This window comes from Culex quinquefasciatus, chromosome 3 (genome assembly GCF_015732765.1).
Source record: "Culex quinquefasciatus strain JHB chromosome 3, VPISU_Cqui_1.0_pri_paternal, whole genome shotgun sequence".
NCBI lineage: Eukaryota > Metazoa > Arthropoda > Insecta > Diptera > Culicidae > Culex > Culex quinquefasciatus.
In genome coordinates, this window is record NC_051863.1 from 144,089,500 (window position 1) to 144,107,234 (window position 17,735).

The 17,735-nt window shown below is 34.2% G+C and overlaps 1 protein-coding gene across 1 annotated transcript; it reads left to right on the forward strand.

The window, feature by feature from the left end:
- The first annotated feature begins 4,033 nt into the window (after positions 1 to 4,033).
- LOC6038862 (lipase member I) lies at positions 4,034 to 9,558 on the forward strand. The gene is made up of 2 exons (XM_038261257.1): positions 4,034 to 4,110; positions 8,709 to 9,558. Exons 1-2 carry the CDS (start codon positions 4,034 to 4,036, stop codon positions 9,556 to 9,558), a joined length of 927 nt encoding a protein of 308 aa, XP_038117185.1.
- Positions 9,559 to 17,735: the final 8,177 nt, after the last annotated feature.

The following is a 17,735-nucleotide window of genomic DNA, read 5'->3' on the forward strand; positions in this document are numbered from 1 at the left end:
AAATTCAAGAAATTCAAGAAATTCAAGAAATTCAAGAAATTCAAGAAATTCAAAAAATTCAAGAAATTCAAGAAATTCAAGAAATTCAAGAAATTCAAGAAATTCAAGAAATTCAAGAAATTCAAGAAATTCAAGAAATTCAAGAAATTCAAGAAATTCAAGAAATTCAAGAAATTCAAGAAATTCAAGAAATTCAAGAAATTCAAGAAATTCAAGAAATTCAAGAAATTCAAGAAATTCAAGAAATTCAAGAAATTCAAGAAATTCAAGAAATTCAAGAAATTCAAGAAATTCAAGAAATTCAAGAAATTCAAGAAATTCAAGAAATTCAAGAAATTCAAGAAATTCAAGAAATTCAAGAAATTCAAGAAATTCAAGAAATTCAAGAAATTCAAGAAATTCAAGAAATTCAAGAAATTCAAGAAATTCAAGAAATTCAAGAAATTCAAGAAATTCAAGAAATTCAAGAAATTCAAGATATTCAAGAAATTCAAGAAATTCAAGAAATTCAAGAAATTCAAGAAATTCAAGAAATTCAAGAAATTCAAGAAATTCAAGAAATTCAAGAAATTCAAGAAATTCAAGAAATTTAAGAAATTCAAGAAATTCAAGAAATTCAAGAAATTCAAGAAATTCAAGAAATTCAAGAAATTCAAGAAAATCAAGAAATTCAAGAAATTCAAGAAATTCAAGAAATTTAAGAAATTCAAGAAATTCAAGAAATTCAAGAAATTCAAGAAATTCAAGAAATTCACGAAATTCAAGAAATTCAAGAAATTCAAGAAATTCAAGAAATTCAAGAAATTCAAGAAATTCAAGAAATTCAAGAAATTCAAGAAATTCAAGAAATTCAAGAAATTCAAGAAATTCAAGAAATTCAAGAAATTTAAGAAATTCAAGAAATTCAAGAAATTCAAGAAATTGAAGAAATTCAAGAAATTCAAGAAATTCAAGAAGTTAAAAAAATTCACGTATAAAAATAATTTTAATGCAGATACAATTGTATTTTTGTATTTTTGTATTTTTGTATTTTTGTATTTTTGTATTTTTGTATTTTTGTATTTTTGTATTTTTGTATTTTTGTATTTTTGTATTTTTGTATTTTTGTATTTTTGTATTTTTGTATTTTTGTATTTTGTATTTTTGTATTTTTGTATTTTTGTATTTTTGTATTTTTGTATTTTGTATTTTTGTATTTTTGTATTTTTGTATTTTTGTTTTGTATTTTTGTATTTTTGTATTTTTGTATTTTTGTATTTTTGTATTTTGTATTTTTGTATTTTTGTATTTTTGTATTTTTGTATTTTTGTATTTTTGTATTTTTGTATTTTTGTATTTTTGTATTTTTGTATTTTTGTATTTTTGTATTTTTGTATTTTTGTATTTTTGTATTTTTGTATTTTTGTATTTTTGTATTTTTGTATTTTTGTATTTTGTATTTTTGTATTTTTGTATTTTTGTATTTTTGTATTTTTGTATTTTTGTATTTTTGTATTTTTGTATTTTTGTATTTTTGTATTTTTGTATTTTTGTATTTTTGTATTTTTGTATTTTTGTATTTTGTATTTTTGTATTTTTGTATTTTTGTATTTTTGTATTTTGTATTTTTGTATTTTTGTATTTTTGTATTTTTGTATTTTTGTATTTTTGTATTTTTGTATTTTTGTATTTTTGTATTTTTGTATTTTTGTATTTTTGTATTTTGTATTTTTGTATTTTTGTATTTTTGTATTTTTGTATTTTTGTATTTTTGTATTTTTGTATTTTTGTATTTTTGTATTTTTGTATTTTTGTATTTTGTATTTTTGTATTTTTGTATTTTTGTATTTTTGTATTTTTGTATTTTTGTATTTTTGTATTTTTGTATTTTTGTATTTTGTATTTTTGTATTTTTGTATTTTTGTATTTTTATTTTTGTATTTTTGTATTTTTGTATTTTTGTATTTTTGTATTTTTGTATTTTTGTATTTTTGTATTTTTGTATTTTTGTATTTTTGTATTTTTGTATTTTTGTATTTTTGTATTTTTGTATTTTTGTATTTTTGTATTTTGTATTTTTGTATTTTTGTATTTTTGTATTTTTGTATTTTGTATTTTTGTATTTTGTATTTTTGTATTTTTGTATTTTTGTATTTTTGTATTTTTGTATTTTTGTATTTTTGTATTTTTGTATTTTTGTATTTTTGTATTTTTGTATTTTTGTATTTTTGTATTTTTGTATTTTTGTATTTTTGTATTTTTGTATTTTTGTATTTTTGTATTTTGTATTTTTGTATTTTTGTATTTTTGTATTTTTGTATTTTTGTATTTTTGTATTTTTGTATTTTTGTATTTTTGTATTTTTGTATTTTTGTATTTTTGTATTTTTGTATTTTTGTATTTTTGTATTTTTGTATTTTTGTATTTTTGTATTTTTGTATTTTTGTATTTTTGTATTTTTGTATTTTTGTATTTTTGTTTTTTTTTGTACTTTTTAATATAGCAACTTCTACGTGACTTTGGGCCATGGTTCGTTGACATTACATTAAATGGTCGTAATTTTTAATTTGATGAATTTTGATATGTCACATGTCATGGTTCCTTGCAAATTCCGAAGTGTCCCCAAATGGCCAGCGGTTACCGGTGACCCGTTCCGGAGTGGCCAGGTTGGGCCAGAGGACGTTGGCATTACTTGTAATGGTCATAGTTTTTAATTTGATGAAATTTGATATGTCACATGACATGGTTCCTTGCAAATTCCGAAGTGTCCCAAAGTGGCCACCGGTTACCGGTGACCCGTTCCGGAGTGGCCAGGTTGGGTCAGAGGACGTTGGCATCACTTGTAATGGTCATAGTTTTTAATTTGATGAATTTTGATATGTCACTTGGTTCCTTGCAAATTCTGAAGTGTCCCCAAGTATCCACCGGTTACCGATGACCCGTTCCGGAGTGGCCAGGTTGGGCCAGAGGACGTTGGCATTACTTGTAATGGTCATAGTTTTTAATTTGATGAAATTTGAAATGTCACATGACATGGTTCCTTGCAAATTCCGAAGTGTCCCCAAGTGGCCACCGGTTACCGGTGACCCGTTCTGAAGTGGCCAGGTTGGGCCAGAGGACGTTGGCATCACTTGTAATGGTCATAGTTTTTAATTTGATGAAATTTGATATGTCACTTGGTTCCTTGCAAATTCTGAAGTGTCCCCAAGTATCCACCGGTTACCGGTGACCCGTTCCGGAGTGGCCAGGTTGGGCCAGAGGACGTTGGCATTACTTGTAATGGTCATAGTTTTTAATTTGATGAAATTTGATATGTCACATGACACGGTTCCTTGCAAATTCTGAAGTGTCCCCAAGTGGCCACCGGTTACCGGTGACCCGTTCCGAAGTGGCCAGGTTGGGCCAGAGGACGTTGGCATCACTTGTAATGGTCATAGTTTTTAATTTGATGAATTTTGATATGTCACTTGGTTCCTTGCAAATTCTGAAGTGTCCCCAAGTATCCACCGGTTACCGATGACCCGTTCCGGAGTGGCCAGGTTGGGCCAGAGGACGTTGGCATTACTTGTAATAGTCATAGTTTTTAATTTGATGAAATTTGATATGTCACATGACATGGTTCCTTGCAAATTACGAAGTGTCCCCAAATGGCCACCGGTTACCGGTGACCCGTTCCGGAGTGGCCAGGTTGGGCCAGAGGACGTTTGCACCACTTGTAATGGTCATAGTTTTTAATTTGATGAATTTTGATATGTCACATGACATGGTTCCTTGCAAATTCCGAAATGTCCCCAAGTGGCCACCGATTACCGGTGACCCGTTCCGGAGTGGCCAGGTTGGGCCAGAGGACGTTGGCATCACTTGTAATGGTCATAGTTTTTAATTTGATGAATTTTGATATGTCACATGACATGGTTCCTTGCAAATTACGAAGTGTCCCCAAATGGCCACCGGTTACCGGTGACCCGTTCCAGAGTGGCCAGGTTGGGCCAGAGGACGTTGGCATCACTTGTAATGGTCATAGTTTTTAATTTGATGAATTTTGATATGTCACATGACATGGTTCCTTGCAAATTACGAAGTGTCCCCAATTGGCCACCGGTTACCGGTGACCCGTTCCGGAGTGGCCAGGTTGGACCAGGTTCCGTCGGCATTACTCCAATAAAGCAGGTTCTTAGTATCTTTCATCTGCGGCCAAAAAATCCAAAATCGGTTAAATTATCTAATTTTGGTATGCGAATAACTGATTGCAGATAAATATATCCGTACCCGGGCCAAAATTAAATAGTTCATCACGTAATAATTGAATGATACCCTGCAACTGTCACTTTTCCGTATAAGGATTTCTGAACGTTCTTCGCCTCTGTTTCAAAGCTGTGGCAACGCCCACAAAATTCCCCGAAGAAAAAATTCATGCTTTTTGTTCGCATGAGCGTGAACAAATGTATGATTTGTTTCCCATTACCATGAACGAAGTTTATGAATACGAGATCAGGAAAAACGTAACCAGACCTGGCGTTACGGTTTTTCGTGAACAAACGTTCATGGAAATCGGTTGCAATCATGCATTTGTTCACGGTGCAAAATCTTATCATAAAATTTGCTTTGTTTCCTATTTTCATGGTACGTTGTTCACGTTTACGCGAACGGACTTTTTTGCGTGCATTTGAAGGTGCAAATTTACACTTTTTTAAAGAAAATATTACTATTTTTTATACAGGATCTGTCAAAATTTAAAGGTGTGATATTACCCTATTTATAACTATGCATAGTCCATACAGCAAACAATCCGATGGTAAAATCGCATGCAAAAGCATGCACATCACCTTTGTGAGCAAAAGCATGTAATATTGTATGAGAAAACGTTTACACAAAAAAGCATGTACCGAAGAAAAAAATCAGGACTGCTCACCACAAAAAAAAACTTCAATCCGGCGAGAGTCATATTCAGATTACCAAGTCCGCGCCCCAACCTACTCGGCTATCTCGCCGCTATGTACTTCACGGATATAGCTGTAGGTTGCCCATTAGCGTGGCTCACGGATATAAGAAAAAGACAAAAGTGTTCATTTTCGAACGCCTCGACTGGAATTCTGCAGCAATATGGCCTCAGAATATAGCCTGAAATTTTGAGCGCATTTGGTAAAGTTTTAATACTTCCACCATTGACCTGAAGTTAGTATGGAACTACTTAAAATTTACTATGGGAAATTTTCACTTTTAACCTCTTCTTAGAGAAAGTTTCCCAAAACCCAACCAAATTTTCATATTCTCAGGTTTCTTATAGGTTTTGATCCGGGAAACAACTTTGTAGAACATCGCAAAGCGCTAGGAATTGATCCCGAAAAGATACGGGATATTTTTTGGAGTACGGAAAAAATAATTAAAGAGCTCTAAAAAAATGCCTGTATCTTTCCGGGATTAATTCCTAGCGCTTTGTGATGTTGTACAAAGTTGTTCCCCGGATCAAAACCTATAAGAAACCTCTATTTTGAGAAAAATTAATAGGGCATAGGAAAACTTTCTCGAAAAAGAATTCAAAAGTTGAAAATAAATAAATAAAATTTATTGAAATTTCTTTATAACTTCAGGTCAGGAGTGGAACAACTAAACATTAACCAAATGCGCTCAAAATTTCAGGCTAGCTTCTGAGGCTATAATGCTACAAAATTCCGGTCGAGGCGTTCGAAATTGAACACTTTTGTCTTTTTCATGTATCCGTGAGCCACGCTATTGCCCATACATCGTAAGCAGTAAACACAGTGTACGACGTACGGAAAACCTACTGTTACATTGGCTTAGATACGGCCTTTTTTACAGCGAGATAGCCGAGCGGGTTGGGGCGCGGACTTGGAAATCTGAATATGAATCTCGCCGTATTGGTATTATATTTGGGGTGAGCAGTCCTGTTTTTTTTCTGCGGTACATGCTTTTTGTGTGCACGTTTTCTCATACAATATAACATGCTTTTGCTCACAAAGGTGATGTGCGTGCTTTTGCATGCGATTTTACACAGATTTTTTTACTGTTCAGCCTCGATTATCCAATATTTTCACAACCGAGTCAGGACTGTATATTTGATTCCCAACTAACATTTTTTGTTGCGGATCCTTAAATGCAACTATTTCGTAACACCCAAAATGTGCTATCACAACATAGTTAGAACACTCGTGGTGCCCTAAAAAGCGCACGAAAATTTTATGTTGGCAACATTTAGCCGCTTGTTTCAACTTTGTTACGACGAAGTTCCAGAAACAATTTGTTTGTCTAAATATGTCGGTAAAGAAGTTTGTTGTGTTGTCATGATGTTGCCATTATGTTGTCGTTTAATTTGCGCGGAACAAACAAAATCTTTTTAAACAAAAAAACTAAAGTGCCCCCTGCTGGGATTCTGGACTGGTACCTTCAGATCTTCACACCTTGCCTCTACTACCGAGCCACGGAAGAATTGATGAAAGGGTAAATTTTTGGGCTGAACTGTATCTAAGGATTTTTGATTTCAATATTATCCTTAGCACACAAATCGGGCTAAGTCACATGTTGCAACAATAGGGGGATGGCGTCGCTATTTTTAGACCACGTTTTCCACTTTTTCTTCATCGAAACCGACTACTTTTTCGACTTCATTTTGCTGGGCGAGATAGGACGCCGTCTACTTTTTGACGATGACTCAGCACTTTTCCACTCTTGCACTTAAAAAAACCAGATGGCAGCACGATGTAACGCCACGTCCCAATGGAACCAATAAGTTTTCAATATGTTTCGATTACAAAATGAAATGGATTGTTGCAAAGTTGTTTGCAATTCGAAACGTTTGCAACATTGCAACGTATTGTTGCTAAAATGTCATTTATATGTTTCTACAGCAAAACAAAACAAAAACTGGACTTAGTCCAATTTATCATGTTGCCAAATGCTACTTGGGTTAAGAAACAAAAGGACCACCCTAGTGAAAACCCCACCTTTTACCAACATTGGACCTGGGGTCGTCGAGGTCTCACGATTCAATCCCAAGGGGTGAACCATATGCAAAGAGCACAACCGACTTTATTTATTAATGTGCGATAAATTTTGAATACATAATTTTGAAAACTCACTCTCCTCCAGCGGCAATTCCAAAAGCAGCAGCAGTGTTGCCAGATCTGCAAAATCAGCCGATCTTGGGGTCTGTTGAAGGAGGGTTGGAGGAAGAGCACATGGGCCTATCGTAGCTTGTATGTGAGTGTATGAGAGATGGGGGGGAGGTCCGGTTGTGCGTGGGAGCCTTGTGTGAATGAATGTGCGTGTGTTAGTGGAAAGGCTCTCGGTTAGTGCAGCAGCCATTTTTAGTCGGCCATTGCACGTACGCATGTTTACGCAACCAACAACGGAGCAACAGCAGTACCAGCACATGGAATTCATGAAGGGGATAGGCTTATGTGTTTGTACCTCATAAATTTTGAACTGTTCTGCAAACTCGGGTGTCCCACTTCTACCCTTTTGACCCCCGGTCTGGTCCCTCAGACAAATGGGCATCAGCTGCGGTTTGAGGTTAAGCACTTACGCAATGTCGAGATGTGATTAGATTAAAAGCATTTTGTGCAGCAGGGAGAGGCGGCCTCAGTCACACATACACAGGCCTTTTTAAAAATTAAATCGATATGTGCGTTTGGTCACTTTGATAGAGAAACATTGTGGTTTGTCACCCGATGACAGTGCACAGAAGTGTGTGGGTGATTGCTGGATTAGTCAGTTTGTGAGACAACGTGTTAAATAAAATAACACAATCATTCATCTCTAAAATGAAATGAAATTATATCTATCGAATTCATATACACATGGAGCAAATAATTTTTGGTGACATTTAAATGGTAATTAAACCATAATCCGTTAGTTGATCAAGCCTGACTAATGAAATCATGCTTAAACATTCATATCGTTAATTACTGCCCTCTCAACCCATAATGTACGACTGTGTAGTCGTTAAAAATAATTCATGTTGCTCTTTTTCATTGCAAGCAGCAATGCAATGAGGAGCAGTTGCTCGCTAGGTTCCATCCAAAAATTATGCTCGTAGGCCCTTCGACGAAGTTAAGCATAGCGAGATAGGACGGCAGCATAAAAAACACACGAATTGCTAATCACTTCACATAACGAGATCATAAATGCGATGTCGCGCACTGGAACTTTTAATGAAGGCTTTGAAGGTTAAAAGCATAGCAAAACAGACTTGGCGTGACTGAAATGGTTTAGAGCGGTTACATTTCTACTTTTTTATTCCTGTTTTTTTTTTAGAATCTAATGTATGTTTACCTCTGGTTAAGGCACAGCACCGCAAAGCTATATAAGCAACTCATTTTAAATTCAGCCGAATACTAAGCAAAGTGAGTTCATCGGTCAATCTATTACATCAAGTTTTCTTGTTAAAATATCTATAGTATTCTTGTAAAATTTGCATCTCTACAATTTACAATGTTTCTGACTTGCTTCTTAATATTCATTCTTTCGACTCCCATTGCCGAGATTAGTTGTGGTTTGTTCAATATATTCGATCCCAAAGTCGATGGAAACGTGTACCAAATGTGGGATTTGTTGTTGTTGCTAACGAAAAATAACATTAAATTTTTACTGTCTGGAAAGGACACCACACCTATAGAACAAGCAGTGACATTCTGGTGTGGCAATAGGTGAGTGTCAAAACCTCTTTGAACAAATGAAAGCTTTGTGATCTACAGTCTGAATCATTACAGTGAATCCCGCGCCTTGCAGCAAACATTCCCAAACAACTCCCGGATAAAGCACACCATCAACCCGACCAAACCGATGCACATCATCATTCACGGTTGGTTGGATAACCCGAACCGGAACTGGGTCCAAGCAACGGCCCGTAACCTTCTGGAGCACCTGGACACAAACGTCTGCATCGTTGGATGGCGCAATCTGGCCCACTACTACTACTCCCTGACGGCCCGTGTCCACACCGTCAAAGTGTCCAACCACCTGACCCAGTTCATCACGTTCCTCAACGACCTAGGACTCCCACTTAAGAACATCACCCTGATCGGACACAGCTTGGGGGCGCACATCAGCGGACAAGTTGGGCACAACTTCCACGGCCAAATCGGCGCAATCTACGGACTCGATCCGCCGGAACTGCTGTTCTCCGTCGCCCGAGGTCTTCAGTTTCGGCTGGATCGCAGCGACGCGCGGTACGTGCAGATGATTATCGTCACCAGGAATGCCGGCGGACTTCGGCGGCCGGATGGACACGGGAACTTCTTCCCCAATGGTGGAGTGTTTCCGCAGCCGAACTGCGTCCTGCCGTTGTTCGAAAGTGCTGAGTTTTCCGACCTGTTGTTCTGCAGTCATCTGCACGTTACGACCCTGTTCAGGCTGTCGATAGTGCCGGGCAACGCGTTTGTGGGGAGGGAATGTGCAAGCTATGGGGCGTTTTTGCATAAACGGTGTGCGTCCGACAGGACTAACCGGTTGGGAATCTACAGTGATCGATCCGGAGGGGACTTTTACTTGAAGACGACTTGGTTTTCTCCGTTTGTGAGTTCGAAAAATGAACGGTTTCTTCCGAAAATGTCGGTTTAAAAATAAAGTAGAAAAATTAATTTGAATTGTGAAAGTGAATCTACCAGAGCGATTCTCTCAGATTTCGGTCACTCGTTTTTTTTGTTTTTTTTTTTTTTAATCTGGCTGAAACTTTTATGGTGCCTTCGGTATGCCCAAAGAAGCCATTTTGCATCATTGGTTTGTCCATATAATTTTTCATACAAATTTGGCAGCTGTCCATACAAAAATGATGTATGAAAATTCAAAAATCTGTATCTTTTGAAGGAATTTTTTGATCGATTTGGTGTATTCGGCAAAGTTGTAGGTTTGGATAAGGAATATTCTGAAAAAAAAATGATACACGGTAAACAAAATTTGGTGGTTCTCAATTTAACTTTTTGTCACAAAAACATGATTTCCAAAAAACACTATTTTTAATTTTTATTTTTTGATATGTTTTTGGGGACATAAATTACCAACTTTTCAGAAATTTCCAGAATGGGCAAAAAATCTTTGACCGAGTTATGATTTTTTGAATCAATACAGATTTTTTCAAAAAATCGAAATATTGGTCGCAAAATATTTTCAACTTCATTTTTCGATGTAAAATCGAATTTGCAATCAAAAAGTACTTCATTGAATTTTTGATAAAGTGCACCGTTTTCAAGTTATAGCCATTTTTAGGTAACTTTTTTGAAAATAGTCGCAGTTTTTCATTATTTTAAATTAGTGCACAGGTTTGTCCAATTTTGAAAAAAATATTTTTGTATTTTTGGAAAGCTGAGAAAATTCTCTATAGGGTAGAGGACCCAGAAATCGCCCACTTTATAGTGGGAATCTAAGAAATTTGACAAGAATTTAATGACAATTTATGGTTTTCGGTTCTATTTGTTGTAAAACTTTGACAAACTATTTGCTTTTAAGTTTCCACAAGGTTTTTATCATTTACAAGTTCATTTTTGTTGAAATTTTGCGTTTTAATAAAGTGCTCTGAAGTGCCTATTTTCGCCCCCCTAAATCCAATTTTCGCCCACCCTTGGAACCAGTTTTCGCCCACGACAAAAATCAAGAAATCAAATAAAATTATGGCTCAAAACTAAGTAAATATGGTCTCCTATTGATTCACAATATGTTCCTGAAGCTCAATATTTTTAAATTGAAATTCAAAAAACCCTAGTTGTTTTTTTTTAACAGATATCCCACTAATTTTGAGGTTCTAACTAAAACCAAAACATGTTCGCACTCATAAAAAATATGACTTAATCAAAATTCCTGATAGAACTCATGTGTCCCTATTCAACCAAGATAAGGGCACACAGTTACAATTAGTTCCATGTTGTTGTTGATTTTATTAGGGGAACTTGAACCCTATGGTTCATTCTCCCGAATTGACTCAATAGAAAACTTCGAGTACCTCTTAAATAAAAATATTAAGCACATGTGCTATTTTGAAAGATGTTGTGTAACTACTTTTCCCTCCTTTGCTTAATTTGTTCTACAATGTACCAGTAAACTCTTACCACGTTTGAGCTAGGTGTCCCATATCTGAGTTTAGGTTAATTTTTGAACTGATGTTTTTACCAAAACACCCTGATGAATGAAATAAAATAAAATAAATAATTAACCTTTAAAAATAATCTGGAATGATCCAAAAATATTTTCAAGCACATTTCGCTGCGATTAGATAAGTTTTTATGGTAAACGAAAAATGGTTCTAGCTAAAATCTGAAAACACAGTACTAGATTTCGCCCTGGACGAAAATTGGATCTCATGTTTTTTCATGACCCCAATAATCGCCCACTTTATTTTATTGAAATAACCTTTGGTAAACTTTTGAAACAGGTAAATCACTATATTTTCATGAAATTCAGACATGCAGTGAAGCAATAAATTATTCAGATACATTATTTTCGGATGAAATGAGTTGTTTTCCCTCATTAACATTATTACCCACTGTAGTCGGAATTGACAAAAATATGGCGGCTGCAATAAGGCGTTTTTTTTAAATGCTTATAAAAACTTAATAAACAATAGAAATTCACTAGGAATGTTTCAATTAGAGCTAGAAATGAATGAATATGCAAACCTGCATAATAAATTCAAACAAAAATTGGTATAGGTTAGCTAAATACAGATTAAATCCAGTAGGTGGGCGAAAACTGGAGCAGGGCGAAAACTGGGTCCTCTACCCTATTGTTTTTTTTTTAACTTTGTTTATACGACCCTTAGTTGCTGAGATATTGCCATGCAATGATTTAAAAACAGGAAAATTTATCTTTTCTAAGTCTCACCCAAACAACCCACCATTTTCTAACGTCGATATCTCAGCAACTAATGGTTCAATTTTCAATGTTAAAATATGAAACGTTAGTGAAATTTTCCGATCTTTTCGAAAACAATATTTTCATAAAAATTAAATCGTGACTATCATTTCAAAAGGGCGTAATATTGAATGTTTAACCCTTTTGGAATGTTAGTCTTGATGATTTGTTTTCCTTTAAAAGATACAGATTTTTGAATTATCATACATCCTTTTTGTATGGACAACGCATCATTTTCTAATGTCGATATCTCAACAACTAATGGTCCGATTTTGAATGTTAATATATGAAACATTTGTGAAATTATATTTTCAAAATTTTCAAATCAAGACTAACATTTTAAAAGGGCCAAACATTCAATATTACGCCCATTTAAAATGTTAGTCTTGGTTTAAAATTTTTGATAATATTGTTTTCGAAAAGATCGGAAAATTTCACAAATGTTTCATATTTTAACATTAAAAAATGGTGGTTTTTCGACATTAAAAAATGGTGGGCTGTTTGGGTGAGACTTAGAAAACATCAATTTTCCTGTTTTTATACCTTTGCATTGCAATATCTCAGCAACTAAAGGTCGTATCAACAAAGTCCGAAGAAGCAAAATATAGAGAATTTTCTCAGCTTTTCAAAAATATTTTATCCAAAAGTGGGCAAACATGTGCACTAATTTAAAAAAATGAAAAACTGCGACTATTTTCAAAAAAGTCACCTAAATATGGATTTTACTTGAAAACGGTGCACTTTATCAAAATTTTACTGAAGTACTATTTGATTTTACATCGAAAAATGAAGTTGAAAAATGTTTGCGACCAATATTTCGATTTTTTGAAAAAATCAGTATCGATTAAAAAATTCATAACTCGGACAATGATTTTTTGCACAACTTGGAAATTTCTGAAAAGTTGGCATTTTATGTACTCTAAAACATATCAAAAAATAAAAAAAATAAAAATAGTGTTTTTTTGCTAATTAAGTTTTAGCGATAAAAAGTTAAATAAAAAAAATCACCAAATTTTTTTTACCGTGTATCATATTTTTCCAGTGTAGTCCGAATCCATACCTACAACTTTGCCGAAGACATCAAATCGATCAAAAAATTCCTTCAAAAGATACAGATTTTTGAATTTTCATACATCATTTTTGTATGGACAGCTGCCAAATTAGTATGGAAAATTATATGGACAAACTAATGATGCAAAATGGCTTCTTTCGGCATTCCGAAGGCACCAAAAAAGTTTCAGTCGGATTAAAAAATACAAAAAAAAAATCGAATGACCGAAATCCTAGAGAACTGCTCATTATCTAAACATGAGTTCTTAAGAATGACAAATGGCTAAGGAATTGATATAAGAAAAAAAATAAAACAAAATAAGAAAATATCAGTTATTATTTTAAAAGAAGTCAACATTGTTCCAAAAATTGTGAACCAAAACCCGATTTAATCCTCACTAAAACAAAATGCAATATTCTACAGCAATACTCTGATGTAATATTACCTTTTTATGATGTAATATAATAACCTCAAAAAGGTAGAAAAAGGGCCATTATACAAGAAAACTGATCAATCCACCATTTTTTAAAGGTGAACTTACTAAATTTTTCGGCATAAAAAAATACCCGTTCCTAGATGTAATATTACCATTGTTCTATATTTACTGTGCACCCTCTAACTGGAATTCAAATCTTTTTTAAGTCGTCCTTTCGCAAAGACGTTAAACTGCGTTTTGTAAAAAAAATTAAACGAAGTTAATTTTTTTTTATTAAACATTTGTATATGGACATTTGCCAAAAGTTAAGAAAATTTTATGGATTTCATGTAAAACATCATTTCATAAAGCTGTAATTAGATTTTATCATATTTTCGAAAATTAAGCGTAATTTAAAAACCAAATGACTTTTTAACCAAACCCATTTCGTGTGTTCCGAAACTGCAACCGGTCGTTGCAGAATCCCAATGTATTGAGGTCGAAGCTATCGTAATCCCAAGTTCCAGGAGTGTTCCTAACTGCTCCCCGGATACGACATGAGCCGCTGTCCAGAACGGTTCACGGAAATGTTTTGTTTTAGTTCACTTGGCACGGGAAACGATAACAGAGCCCGCACATTTGCCGAGACTGTGGTAAAAATGTAATTAAATAGCGGTCAAAATTTCCGATTGATTTTTTTCAATTGTGTTTTGTGGAACTCAACTTGGTTTTACTTTTCCTCAAGAACCCAATAAAAATATTAATGTTTTTACCCAACCACGACCACTGTGTTGCGATAACGTAGAACTGGTTGCCCACAGGGCTTTACTCTGTTTTTTCCACTCTTTCGAATGTGAACTCACCGCTGCACACTTCCGGCGATTGTACTTTTTTTCTCCTTTTTTGATAATTTTAAACTCCAACTTCGATCGATTCTGCTGCTGGCGGTATTTTTTGATTTTCCTAGTAAATTCAATTGCATCGTTTTCAGTTTTCAAACTGCACAAAAACTACTCACCTTTTCCCCTTCCACGCAAAAAAAACACGATTCAAGCTCGATTTAATGGAAATGCTTCGTGGTGAAAACCCACAATCCGCTCGTTTACTACTTAGCCTAATAGGTCCTTTGATCCTGGCTAACAACGTGGCAAATGCAAATCCCCGACGACGCCAGTAACTCATCCAGGTGGAGGGATAAAGGTAAGAGGAGTGTTCGCTTCTCATTAATTTTTTATGCTTCAAAAAATATTTACTGCTGCTGGCGGAATGAATCCGGAACTGAAGTGAAAACTAAGTGAAATATACATTCCAAGTTATTCCAAGTCATTCCAAGTCATTTTCAATGCATGATTTCAAATAAAAATTACAGCTCAAGTGTTAAACAAAACCTTCCTTTGAAAATATTCAGCTGAAATGATTTTTTCAGTGCAAATAAATGTTCACTATTTTTTTTCCAAATATTTGCATGTTTATACCTTAAAGAATCAAAATCATTAATCAAAAATTTAACGGTCAATTTGAATGATAAGAAACTCACCACACCACGGTAATGTTAAACTACAGTTCTTCTATACGCGTTTCACATAAGCTTGAGACAACGTAAAGCTTGACCGCTTACGCCTACAAAAGATGTGGTGAATTTAACATGGCTGTGGTGAGTTTCTGATCATTCAAGTTGGCCGTTGAATAGTTAAATAGATAGATGAATTCAAACCGAAACTTCAGGCGTATGTTTTTCGCAAACGCAAGAATGAATTTTGCCAGTTGAGTATCCAGAAAGTCTCAAAAGTAAATCCGACGTCCATCATGCACGCCCGAGAAAATCTAACCGAGAATAGCATCAGATAATTACCGGAGAAACTTTCATCCCCTCAAACACATGTGGCGGGGTAAATGAGAACGTGCAAAACTTCTTAAAAACTCATTACCCAACAAAGAAAGAGTGAGCACCACACTTTCCCCCCCCCCAGGACCCCAGGCCAGATTGAGGGACGTGACCCGGAAGGAGCCCGCCACCGCCATGTGGTGTGTGGCTGTACTTCTTAGACATGTGCATAGCAAGGCAGGCACTTCAACGCCTTGGCTGTTTATTTCGCCATGTTTACCGAGGAGAACATTTAGCACGAAATTAATCTTTCCAGCAGGCTGTCTAGCGGGGCAGGAAGGACGTTTTCTCTGAAGTTGCACATTTCAAATGAGGACGTGGTGGAACGGACAAGATGTTTTTGAAAAAATGTGGTGATGTTGGCTTTAGTCAGGTTTGATTTGAAAATGATTTTGAAGTTCTACAACACTGAAGCAAAACAATAGCAATTACCACTAGCCTAAAAAAGTGTTTTATATTGAAAACCACTGACCTAACTGATTCGGAGCGTTTAGTTCGGTATGTCCATGCATCCTTCCTCCCCTGTTGATTCTGTCGAATGTGGTCCGTTCACAGAATCCTATCTGCAGTTAATGCAACGCAATAGGCCTGGCCGCTTTAATTGTGTCTGCACATTTTCGGGGTTACTCGGATGTCCTGTAATTAATAATATTTACGAAACAGGGCTTAGAGCGTAATCTAACCGCAAGTTCTTCCAGGATGATTTCTTCGGACTGGCTGCGCATTAGGGTGCCCAGAAAAAAAAATGACCACCTGCTCCACAAGCGAAAAACGGTTTTTTGGTTTATTTTAAGCATCTGTGTAAATTTTGAGCGAAATTGGATGAGATTAACCCATTGATACCCAAGCCTAAAGTTGGCGAAAAAAAATGTTTTTCAAAAAAAAATTACTTTTTTAAATCGCTAATAACTTTTCAGGATCGAGTTTTACAGCTTTGGTGTGTTCTACAAAGTTGTAGAGAATTAAATTTTCAATAAGAATCTCACTTTTGGGAATATTTGGATGGAAGTAGCGCACCGTGCAGACCAAACCGTGAGAATCGTGGGTTTTCCATACATTTTTTCGATTTTTCCCATACAAACTTCACCTCCGAGTATCAATGGGTAAATGATGACCGATTTTGCTCATATTTGGCCTAGAGTCCTAAAATAGGTTAAGGTACAATATTCAGCTTGTGGAGCGAGGTTTTGAAAAAAAGTCCCATATTCTGGGCATCCTACTGCGCATGTATTCGATTCGATTAGATAAGATTATGTTCAAATTCAGTGATGGTAGAATATTTATAATGAGTTTAATCGAGCAATTATCAAGAAATATGTTTTAAAGATACCGAATGAACGGTAAAATCAAAGCTTAGTACATGATTTTCAAAAGAAATCACGAAAATAACAAAACCCTTCAAATTTGTTAACAGTTTTTGCAGATAATTACTGTAAAAAATATCGACCACTCATTGATGTACTGCAGAAAATTTCATCAGTTGGTAACACACCTTCACTTGTATAGAAAGAAACTTAAGGTAATTGAATCGCTTGTATTAGAATTTAACAGGGGTACAAGTATGAACAATGGAAAAATTATAATCCATCAGTCAACAATTTAATTGTTAAAAATAATGATAAAAATAATATAAAAATATAAATATTGAATTTACAAGCCATTGTATCAACATTTGAATAGAAAAGTGCTTTAAAATGCATTTTACACTAGTTCAGTTGTTTTGCAATCATTATTTTTCAAAAAATGTAAGATTTGACGAAAACAATAATGTTAGCGAAAAAAATCAACTAAATTTTTGCAAAATTTTCGATGTTTATTAAAAACATCGAAAATTTACAAAAATTCAAAAGATTTTCAAATTAAACTAAACATGCTTAAAAATGACATTTAACGCAGGGGAATGCAGTTTAATTTGATTTCAGCTGATTGTACTTAAATTTCCATTGAAATTTTGAAGTTTGTTGAAAAAATATTTTTGTTTTCGGGCCAACTTTAAAGAGGGGGAGGACAAAAACTTTAAATAAAATTTGTACCAGCCTTGCAGCATTTTTGAAAATACTCAAAATTTTCACAAAACTAAGTTTTTTCGAAAAAAATACTCAAAATTTCAGTTTTTCTCAATTTTTTTATACGTTTTGAATGTAATAACAACATTTTTTGAAAATACTAAAAAAAATCACAAAACTACATATTTTCGACTAAATTTTTTTTACGATATGGGTATCAAACGATCGGATTTTTTTTACATTTCAAATGTGATAACAACTTTTTTGAAAATGCTTAAAATTTTCACAAAACTACGTATTTTTTATTTTTTTAACATTTCAGTCTTTTACAATATGGGTATCAGACGATCGGGATTTTTTCATACATTTGTAATTTAATTAAAAAAACAAAATTTTGGTAATAATCAACATTTTCACAAAATTATGTATTTTCCAAATTATACCCAAAATTTTCAGTTATTGCTACCCATTCCGTGAAAAACTGAGTATTTTTTCGAAAAAAACGTAGTTTTGTGGAAATGTTGCGTATTTATGAAA

Bases quoted from the DNA above. Each gene is read 5' to 3' on its own strand.
- LOC6038862 (XM_038261257.1), top strand. From the start codon at position 4,034: ATGACATGGTTCCTTGCAAATTACGAAGTGTCCCCAATTGGCCACCGG. The intron at 4,111-8,708 runs GTTGGACCAGGT...GAATCATTACAG, and splicing joins ACCCGTTCCGGAGTGGCCAG to TGAATCCCGCGCCTTGCAGC.